General features: G+C 41.9%; 1 protein-coding gene across 3 annotated transcripts in view; it reads right to left on the reverse strand.

The window, feature by feature from the left end:
- plppr5b (phospholipid phosphatase related 5b) overlaps window positions 1–9,556 on the reverse strand; it is a 44,068-nt gene extending 34,512 nt beyond the window's left edge. For all 3 annotated transcript variants that reach the window (XM_048976615.1, XM_048976613.1, XM_048976616.1), the window contains exons 1-2: window positions 9,337–9,556; window positions 3,618–3,692 (exon numbers count right to left, since the gene is read on the reverse strand). In XM_048976615.1, coding sequence (XP_048832572.1) covers window positions 3,618–3,677 — 60 coding nt within the window. In that variant the 5' untranslated portion in view covers window positions 3,678–3,692; window positions 9,337–9,556. The remainder of the gene's footprint in view (window positions 1–3,617; window positions 3,693–9,336) is intronic.
- Window positions 9,557–11,390: the final 1,834 nt, after the last annotated feature.

Raw genomic sequence — 11,390 nt, forward strand, 5'->3', positions numbered from 1 at the left:
GATGGGGTTATGTTCTGAAAAACCTGTTGTAAAGCGAAAATATTGTATGCCAAAAATGCATTTTAATACAGTACACCTAGCCTAACAAACATCATAGCCTAGCCTAGCCTAGCTTAAACATGCTTAGAACACTTACATTAGCCTGCAGTTGGGCAAAATCATTATCACAAAGCCTGTTTCATAAAAGTGTTGAATATCTCATGTAATTTATTGATTAATATACTGAAAGTGAAAAACAGAATGGAACTGGAATACCCATCATAAAGTCGAAATATCGTAACAAGGACCATAATAACCCGGGGGAGCGTCTGTAATTGTTTCATTCTTCATTCTCTTAGTTACTTAGGGATATATATGCATTAATCCAGCATAAGGAAGTCTGAAACCTGTCTCAGATAAGCATGTACAAGGATGCCAGTCTATCACCGGGCACAAAGCCGGGGACACCCTGGACGGGATGCCAGTCTATCACCAGGCACAGGGCAGGGGACACCCAGGACAGGATGCCAGTCTATCACTGGGCACAAAGCCAGGGACACCCTAGATGGGATGCCAGTCTATCACCGAGCACAAAGCCGGGGACACCCTGGACGGGATGCCAGTCTATCACCAGGCATAGGGCAGGGGACACCCTGGACGGGATGCCAGTCTATCACCGGGCACAGGGCAGGGGACACCCTAGACGGGATGCCAGTCTATCACCGAGCACAGGGCAGGGGACACCCAAGACGGGATGCCAGTCTATCACCGGGCACAGGGCAGGGGACACCCTAGACGGGATGCCAGTCTATCACCGAGCACAGGGCGGGGGTACACCCTAGACGGGATGCCAGTCTATCACCGGGCACAGGGCAGGGGACACCTTGGATGGGATGCCAGTCTATCACCGGGCATAGGGCAGGGGACACCCTGGATGGGATGCCAGTCTATCACCAGGCATAGGGCAGGGGACACCCTGGACGGGATGCCAGTCTATCACCGGGCACAAAGCCGGGGACACCCTAGACGGGATGCCAGTCTATCACAAGGCATAGGGCAGGGGACACCCTGGACGGGATGCCAGTCTATCACCAGGCATAGGGCAGGGGACACCCTGGACGGGATGCCAGTCTATCACCAGGCATAGGGCAGGGGGCACCCTGGACAGGATGCCAGTCTATCACCAGGCATAGGGCAGGGGACACCCTGGACGGGATGCCAGTCTATCACCGGGCACAGGGCAGGGGACACCCTGGACGGGATGCCAGTCTATCACCGGGCACAGGGCAGGGGACACCCTGGACGGGATGCCAGTCTATCACCGGGCACAGGGCAGGGGACACCCAAGACGGGATGCCAGTCTATCACCGGGCACAGGGCAGGGGACACCCTGGACGGGATGCCAGTCTATCACCAGGCACAGGGCAGGGGACACCCTGGACGGGATGCCAGTCTATCACCGGGCACAGGGCAGGGGACACCCAAGACGGGATGCCAGTCTATCACCGGGCACAGGGCAGGGGACACCCTGGACGGGATGCCAGTCTATCACCAGGCACAGGGCAGGGGACACCCTGGACGGGATGCCAGTCTATCACCGGGCACAGGGCAGGGGACACCCTAGACGGTATGCCAGTCTATTACCGGGCACAAACACAAAGCATCAGTTACCCTAGCTGCACGTTTTTTGATTGCAGGAGCAAATTTGTCTATCTAAAGGAAACCTACATGACACAGGGATAGTATGCAAACTCCACACACACACACACACACACACACACACACACACACACACACACACACAGACAGATGGGCTGTGTGACTGTGTGATACAGCAGCACCCCCCACTGCACCAACGTAGCACCCTAGGAATGAATCACAGCTTTTGAGTGTTATTATTATTATTATTATTATTTGCACGGCATTAATCAATGACAGCCTCAAGTAAATCATTACAGATAAGGGTCCCAAGCTTCCATTGTCAGCTTCAGCCGGCCAGGTCAGGGTCAATGCAGAGGCCCATTCAAGCATGGACACAGAATAAGACCAGGCATTGATGGGACGGGGGTGGCGGGGTTCAAATCAGAAAGACCTGGAACCAGAGGAAACCGGGCTGGGGAGGGATCCAACGGGAACCAGAGGCCAAACTCGGTGCCCTTCGGCCCTTTATTGTTGGGGCAGCAGCGCCACCAGCTGAGAGGCTGCATTTCTGACTTAGACCTTTAAGACCAGTAAGCAGTAAATCCTTTTCATTGCCCATCAAAACCCACAGAAAAGGCTGCATGCTAACAGTAGCCCAAGGTAAAGAAGCCCAACTGTCCCTGGCTGAATAAATCAGAGCAGCTGGGCAGTAAGAGAGAGGGGGGGGGCTTCATGAGCCAGGCGCCAGGTCCGGGAAGTACTTACGCTTCGTCCAACTGGAGGAATTGTTTTTGCAGTTTGCGCTTATGTTTCGATTTTTCAGCTAATAAATTCAGTCAAATGTTTTGTTTATGGATTGTGTTTTAGTTCTTTTTTTTTTTTTACTGAATCTCAATTAAAACACTTCATTTCGCTTGTCAAAGCATTTATCTCACCATGTAGGTGAGTGACCTGCATCTCACAAGCTGCCATGAATTATAATGTTATGGATAATTTAAAATACATTTTTCACAAACTGTCAAAAGCTCAGTATGAGAAAGGGAAGAACATGGCATGTTTTTCAAAGGGAATCCACAGCCAAAACTGCTGAGTACTGCATGGATAATGACCAGAAAGCGAGCCGGCTGCTCGCTGCTGTCAGCAAAACACTGCGTGTGATCGCCCCCTAGTGGTGCAGCCAAACCCACTGTCTCTACTCTGTCTCACAGTTCTGTGCATCTGTCCATAGCAGGGGTGTCAAACTCCAGTCCTGGAGGCCCGGAGCGCTGCACATCTTTGAGTTTCCCCTCTTTTAAACAAACCAGATTCAACTCATTGTACTAATTAACACACAACTCTTGAGCAGAATCATTTGTGGTGGAACAGGGAAAGAAGTAAGCGACACAGGGCTCCGGCCCCCCAGGACTGGAGTTTGAGACCCCTGTTCTCTAGTGTTTCCCTCACAGTCCTTGGGGACACACAGATGGTCCATGATTTTGCTCCAGTTTGGGAAATACTGTTCTGTGGTTTCATGGGCAGTGATATCCTGCCATAGCATTGCATAGTTTTAAAACATATTGTACAAAAATGTAGAAAAAAAAAACGTTTTTTTTTTTTTGACTGTGGACATTCCTGTTTTTCTGTCAACAAATGTAATGTTAGATTAACTCATAGAAGTGTTTCGACCAATTATTTTCACGGCATGCGTGATTCTGATTCATCTTTGTATGTTACATGCATGCCGTGAAAATAATTGGTCGAAACACTTCTATGAGTTAATCTGACATTACATTTGTCGACACAAAAACAGGAATGTCCACAAACGATAAATATCAAATATTCAATGCATCTGGTGAGAAAGATGAGAAATTATAACACAGATAAAGAAATGATGACAGCATTACCATAGAAAAATACTAACCCTAACCCTAACCTAACCCTAACCCTAACCCTAACCCTAACCTAACCCTAACCCTAACCCTAACCAAAATACTGAACTCTTCAATATCAAACCTTACCTCCACAAATACAAATGAGTAGATCAACCAAGGTCTCCTGTGCCGTCTTTCTGGGGCCATTGTCTTGCGAAAAACCTGAACGTGAGAAGAGTAGAAAGTAAGACAATCCTCCAGGTATCACTATATACTTACTTGGGCTCAGGTTAGAAACCAGATATTTTTTTCACATTGAAAAGATTGATGTTTTTATTACAAACTATTTTGAACTGTAAGTTTTGTCCAAAATTCAAAAATATCTCTTTGTTAAATAAAACAGTTTATCAGTCTTAGTAATGTGATACTGAGAAAATAAGTTAATCGAGTGAGATCAGAGTTTATAAATCATTTTTCATAAAAGTGTAATGAAAAATATACTTACTTGGGCTCAGGTTAGAAACCAGATATTTTTTTCACATTGAAAAGATTGATGTTTTTATTACAAACTATTTTGAACTGTAAGTTTTGTCCAAAATTCAAAAATATCTCTTTGTTAAATAAAACAGTTTATCAGTCTTAGTAATGTGATACTGAGAAAATAAGTTAATCGAGTGAGATCAGAGTTTATAAATCATTTTTCATAAAAGTGTAATGAAAAATAACAACAGTGGAAGTTTCAGCGTCCCATCCTGGAAATTTGAAATATTTTGAAATAGCAGTATATTTCTAAATGAATTACTTAGATTTATCTTAAAATCAAATCATGTTCCAAGGATTTTATTTTATATATCTTACTTTTTACTTAATTTCAGCTACCTTTGCTCTTGTCACCGACACTTTACGTTTTATCCACTAGGTGGACCCTGCGACCACTTTTTGGACATTTTTGTTGTGTTGGCCATTTAGAGTTCTAACACACGAAAGCTGATTAATCGACAGCTATTACTGTGATGTATGTAAAAAGATCTTTTGAATCTTTAGGTTTGTAAGAGATCTTAGCTTTAAAATTCTTGTCAGCCTATTGTAGCATTGTTGTGCAGATTTGCTCAGAATAAAAAAAAATTGGCTATTTTGGACGGCAAGTAAAAATACTGAGATGACTTGAGATGGCTAAGTTGCAAACAGACAGACATAAAATCATGTTTTACAATGGCATAAGCATAATTCTAACTTTTTTTTGGCGGTCTAAGACTTTTGCATTGTGATGTTGCAATTCCGTTGGCAACCACCAGATGTCACTTGCACTTAAGCTTGCAAGCTCGCCCAACATTATGTAAAACGTTGATATATTTTTACTAAAACAAAGTAGCTATTTCAAGAAGAAAAAGTCAGAGATATAAGGTGCAATATCTTAGAGTGCATTCAACAGCACATCAGTAAATTATTACACTTGTTTAAGCATAAACATTTAACATGACATGTTTTTAGATTATTTTAATAATCATAATTAACAAGGCAATATTTGAGATAAAATGGAAACATAATTGCCCATTAATTTTAGTCCATAATAATTTAGGACCACCATTAAAAGATAAATTTTAAAAATGTAAACATGTAAACATCATTGCCTAAGAGTTCATGTCCACTGCAAATAGACATATAATTTTCTTTTCCACAGTATTGTTAAAAACATCACATTAATGCCACTTTTAAGTAACAGCCTTTTATGAAGTGTCCAGCCCTACAATACTAATTAACTTTATACTTTTTTTTAGCACAGCTCATTCATTGCCTCACTATCCATTGAAGTTTCTCAGTGCTACTTTACATTCATTTATTTATCAGACTTTTTGTCCAAAGAGGCACAAAGTGGCAGATGATATGCAGACAACAGAGTGTCTGGTAACAAACTGGCTTCAGGTTCAGGTTGTTCCTTCATCTTACTGTACATTTGCTGCTTCCCAGAACTGCTGCAAACACGGCAGGCTGAGCAGTTACCGAAAACCGCGGCTTGATCCACAGAAAACAAGTCGTCTGAACGGTTAAAGTGCCGGCAACCGCACTTGCTGGTTAAAGTGCCGCGAAAACAGCTATTACCCTCTTGTTGGTCCTTGCACTATAATCACCCCTTAAGTGCAATTCCCGCTTCCCAGCGGTAGGTCTGGCTATTTTGGAGGATTCTCGCTGGCGGCACACCTCCGAGGCATTTTTTGTAATTGACCAATTTTTTTTTCCAGTTTTATTGAAACACATTGAAAAGCGAAATCGGACGAATACATCCATGAATCCCTGAGTCATTGCATATACCATGATCTTCATGAATAACAGGTTTTTATGTTTTGAGATATTTTCCTGATATAAATGAGAAATGTTGTTACTTATAGGAGAGTGTTTACTATTGTAATTAATTCCTTTTTCGTCTGTGTCTTCACTGGTAACAACGAAGAGAATCATGCTATGTTATGTTCTGAGTCAAGGCGAACCTGGTAAATACAGATGACGTCATTACTAAAGAAAGTATGAACATCATCATTCATCACCAGGGACACAGCAGAAGGAAGACTATAGAACCTTTTCACTGACAGAAACAATAATTTCTGTATCCGCTAAAATCCTGTCATTACCCAGGTGGAAATTACTGTTGAAATTACTGGAACAAATCTGCTAGTTTCAAATGGCATTTTTAAAATGTAAATTACTCACAATTAGATCTATCGTTAAGTATGTAGTGCAGGGTCTGTTTCCAGCAAATAAACCAACAGACTGATTCAGCTGTCCAGCAGTAACTCATTCAAAACCATCTGAAAATTATACGCATATGTGATGGGAAATTTATATTAAGTGATATGTATAAAACCTAAAACTTCAGGTTGTTCTTCTTCATTTAGGCGAGTATGAAATAGGGAATTATTTAAAAAGAAATGTAAAAAAAAAAAAAATGTAAACATAATTATTTCCTTTACACTGCAATGTGTTGGCACCTGCCCCCTGCCTGTAGCTTCTGGGATGGGCTCCAGACCAAGTGGTTATAAAAAATGTATGGATGATGTCTCAGGATATGTTCATAATATGTGATAATGAATCCTGTCATAAAGATGACTTTAACCGCTACTGCCCCCGGAGGAAATTGCAATGCATAGCAGGCTTATTCTACAGAAAGCTGACAGAACACAAGCATGAACTCCTAATCTTTTGATTCGTTTATACAGGATGTGCTCATTTACGTCCAAGATGACAGGATACCCACTAAAAACAAATATATAATTTCTACAATATAATAATATGACTGAATTGGTACTTTCTAGGAGAACCTTTGGCCAGATCTTGTCATTGTAACTTTTCACCGGTGACAGTATTTAGAATATAAGAACATTATAAAAGACCATTCAGAGAGTTTAGGTTTGTGCTGTTCATTTCAGTACCTCATGCAAATAATGCATGACTTCAAAAGTTAGATAAATGTAACACGCACACACAATACAGTTACATACACCAGTGTTTCCTAACCCAGTCCTCGGGGGAACCCCGGACAGTCCACAGTTTTGCTCCCTCCCAGCTCCCAACCAATCAAAAACACCAAATATCTGATACAGGTATGTTAGGTACTGGGAGGCAGCAAAAAACGTGGACTGTCCGACATCCCCGAGGACTGGGTGGAGAAACACTGTCCTACAATTTCACCTGCAGTTTTCTCGAACGCTGCTTCTCCTACCAGCACTAGCGGTCCTGAACAGTAAATGTTGGCTTGCATTATGCAAAGAAAGCAATTATCTTGGTGGAGTATGGCTAGTACTCAAGAGTGGATTGGTATGCAGGATACTACAGAAAGGACCCAGATCTCATACAGGGGGGGGCGGGGAGTCTATCGCAGGCAAAATACACTCATAAGCTATGGGCAATGTAGAGATTCACATGGTCTAACATCTTTGGACTATGGATGGAAGCCCACACTTCATGGGGAGAACATGCAAGGCCCACATGCACAGCACATCTGATAATAGTGAGAAGCTGAAAGCACCAGCTTGGTCTTCAGAAGGCGTCCAGCTGACAGCCCATTGAGATTCCCTGGCCACTTTCAATACTCCAGCAATATTCCTACCGAGTATCTCTTCACGACCAAAGACAAGCAAGAGATACTACAGTATCAGGACTGCAAAGAAAGACTCTAAACTGCCATATGTTTGCTTTTTGAAAGGTTATTTGGCCAGATGCTTAAAACTAAAAACAAAAAATACTGACATAACTCACTGCTGGTCTTTTTAAAATATAATATGTATGAATATAAATCAACCACCAGGAATGTAGAGCAAAGTTCCTAAAGTAATTCTGAAAGTTGATTAAAAAAATATATAATTTATGAATATAATTAGGCCTACTGCCAAAAACCCGGGGTCTGAATATTCAATCAACATATAATAAATATGCAAAACTGTACATTTCGTTGTTAATTGTGGTATTTAAAATGCTTACTTATTCAACATCACTAATTACGTGCAGCAGCTTAACTTCTCCCACTCAAAAGGTGAACACTCAGGCTTTCAATGCCTTTGAAAATACACTCCCTTGATGAAAGGATTCCCAGTGTCTTTCCTGTGGCCACTGGTTTCCTGCATGTACAAGCTTTCGAATAGCTTTGTGCAATTGGTTAACACTGCCTATGTGTATGTGTAAAAGCAGAGTTGAGTAATTCATGTCTAGAGAGTAAAAATCCAGACCAGGATTTTGTTTCAACCAAACAGTTGAGCGTAAAGAGTAACAGTCACAGAGGACTCAACTGGTTAGTTGAAACAAAATCCCAGTTTGGAATGAACTGAATTACTTCCTGAAAATGGCTTAATAAATAACATTCATAATTTCACAATATCTACGATGGGCTGGCCCCCCATCCTGGGTTGTTCCCTGCCTCGTGCCCATTGATTCCGGGATAGGCTCCGGACCCCCCGCGACCCAATAGGATAAGCGGTTTGGAAAATGGATGGATGGATGAATTTCACAATATACTTGCCCATAAATCATATTACACAAAAGTGGTACCACAAAACCACAAAATAAATTATTTTTTTAAGTAACAGCCTTTTATGAAGTGTCCAGCCCCACAATACTAATTAACTTTATACTTTTTTTTAGCACAGCTCATCATTCATCATACCCCACACAATGAAAACACTAACCCTAACCTTACAATTCTGCTGTGTTACTGTTTATCTTTTGTGTGCTCTTGTCTCTTTCCGTAATTCATCTCGTTGCAACATTATTCAGTCACAAAGGGTCCACTTCTCTCCTGTGCCCTGGCACTATTTAAAGTGCGCCCAGATTTTGAGATATTCTTACAAATCCCATTTCCCATTTTGCTGACCAAACACATGGGCCATCAGATTCTTAACCATGACTGAATTATTCCAGAACTTAATATGCTACATATTGTTGCATGACCCACAAACATGCACTTTTAATGTAGCTGTATTTGACAAACACAAATGTAACAAGTACCTGTAATTGATTTAAGAGCTGAAAAGCGCAAAAGACCATGTCAGACAAAAAAAATAAACAAGAACAAAATCATATCTTGTACTATAATGTATTTATATATATAAGTGTGAACAAGATTTTCTATCTGATTAAGAATATTCACTTTCATTATCGGTTGAGGCCAAATGCATGAACGTCCTTTAATAGCCACGCGACGCGGGCTGCCAGTTTCTGTCCATGCTGCAGTGCTGCATTTCCTCATAGCATGCACAGCTGCTACACAAGACACACATGACAGGTTCCACATATAGCATCGTGCAGAGATCGTGAGCCGGTGGGTAACGTTAATTCAGTAAGATAACATAATGGGACATTGGAGGAAAAAAAGTCCTACCTTGGACAGCGCAGACTTAACCGTCTCACGATCATAAAATAGGCACAAGCGCAGTAATAAAGAAGAAAAATGTTCCTTTCCCAATTCTGTTCCCGACTATGAACTTTCTGTTTGTTTTCTGATGTTACGTAAGACTACGGCACTTTTATGTTACAATTAAAGGATTTGCAAAGACTTTGCGTGCTCCCGTTAATTGTACTAATTACTTCATTGCGTGCGCGGAAAGGCGATAGCGCGCATGCTCAGATCGCGTCCTGCAATATGGTCCTGGAAGTGAAGCCGCTTTTCGCCGGTGTTGCGAACCGCAAACGCCCCCCCCCCCCCTTTTCCTGTCTTAGTAACAGGTATCCCGTTTCCGCTTGGGGATTTCTATTCATAAATATTGTTTCGCTCATTTTCCTTAAATGCAGTCTAAAAACCGTACTAGCTATGAGCTATTTCAAACTATATATTATTTTCATAATAAGCGTAACAAACTATACATTTCAATACAATATGATGGAACGTAGCACACAGGGTAGCCTACCTTAACTAAAAAGAAAATATTAGAAAAGCGTTCTTAGATTATTTAAGGAAAAAGATAATCGTTAAAATCAGTAACTGATTTAATTACATATAAAAGCTAAGTCAACGTCGCCACCGAAATCATCAGACAGTCAAGAGTTTAGTATGTAGGTGATGAATTCCACAAATATTTAAGATGTAGTAAGAGAGATGGCGGAGTGGTTAAGCTGAGCGAATTTGAATTTTTGTAAAAGCAGTCATTATTTTTAGAATAGCTATAGTCAATGCAGGTGGATAATATGCAAGCATGTGGGTAGTGGACAAAATATGGGACACGTGATCTAATTAGACTGCAGCGCTACCGTATGTTGTCAGGGGGGCATGTTATCGTGTGATACCGCACCAGCATGAATCTGCTACTGATCTGCGGGAACCTGGCACAGTTCGTCCATGAAGAATCCCCCAGTTCACACCTGTCCAGTGCAGTCTGAAAGCTAGTTATGTATTAGCCTCTCCAGACATTTAAGTACTTGCTGAGACACATCAAATGAAAGCTAAAATGAAGTCATAACTCTCTGTACTTACCAAGCAACCTGTTGACAGTTCCTGTCTAGAAGACACATAGCAGAATATTACATTATAAACTATTACAGAACCACGGCCCATTAGCTGCCCTGTGTTTGGCCTAAGGGGCTGTATTCATTCTCAGGTGGGCTTTTGTTATTGGAGGTGGAGAACTCTTCTGGCAATATGACATCATGTACTGCCCCAGCCAATGCCTAAAGAGCTTTTGTCATCTAAGCAGTTGTAAATAAAAATAAAATTAACATATAAGATGACGCAAGCTAGCAGGTTTAAATAACCGCTACAGCCACACAGTTACATTATTACAGGTGTATATGTTTCGCTGAGGGTTTGAGTAACTTCCAGCTGTACTGCACCTCTCTGTTTCATGCTGAAAGATGATCCGTGCATGTTCAGAGACCATGCAGTTATCTGAGTGTAGTGGGCATTTCCTTACAATTGACATTTGAATGATTCATTCAAGGGAATTAATTGGCTCTCGTGGACCGTCAGAGAGGGGGTGCCAGAGTGAGTAGTACTGATGCCTCATGCCTTCTGAGTCGGCGTGTGAGTCCCGCCTTTGCTCTGTGGAATACAGCCCAAAGCTTGCATAGGGATATACAACTTAATGATTTAAATACAAAGGTCTATTTTTTATTGGGGGGATGAATTAATCCAACTAAAATATTTTGGGAGTACAATTCACCTCCTCCTATACCCCGGTTCCTACCCTCAGCTGTCAGGATCAGCCCCTGCCTTTTCCCATCCTATCTGTCCTTTCCTTTAGTTCCCTGTTTGGCCAGCAGGTGTCGCTGGTCATCCCGTTCTATTCCATGCGTTCGCTTAGGTTTAACCCCACTTACAATCCCCACGTTTGCTGGGCTGCCGCGTGGCTGATGAGGCTGAGAAGCATGTAGTTCAGACCATCGTGATTCAAGGCTGAGACTTGGTGTATTTGTACCACAGGACTCTGTTTTGGTTTACGC

The sequence above is a fragment of the Brienomyrus brachyistius genome, chromosome 15 (genome assembly GCF_023856365.1).
Source record: "Brienomyrus brachyistius isolate T26 chromosome 15, BBRACH_0.4, whole genome shotgun sequence".
Lineage (NCBI taxonomy): Eukaryota > Metazoa > Chordata > Actinopteri > Osteoglossiformes > Mormyridae > Brienomyrus > Brienomyrus brachyistius.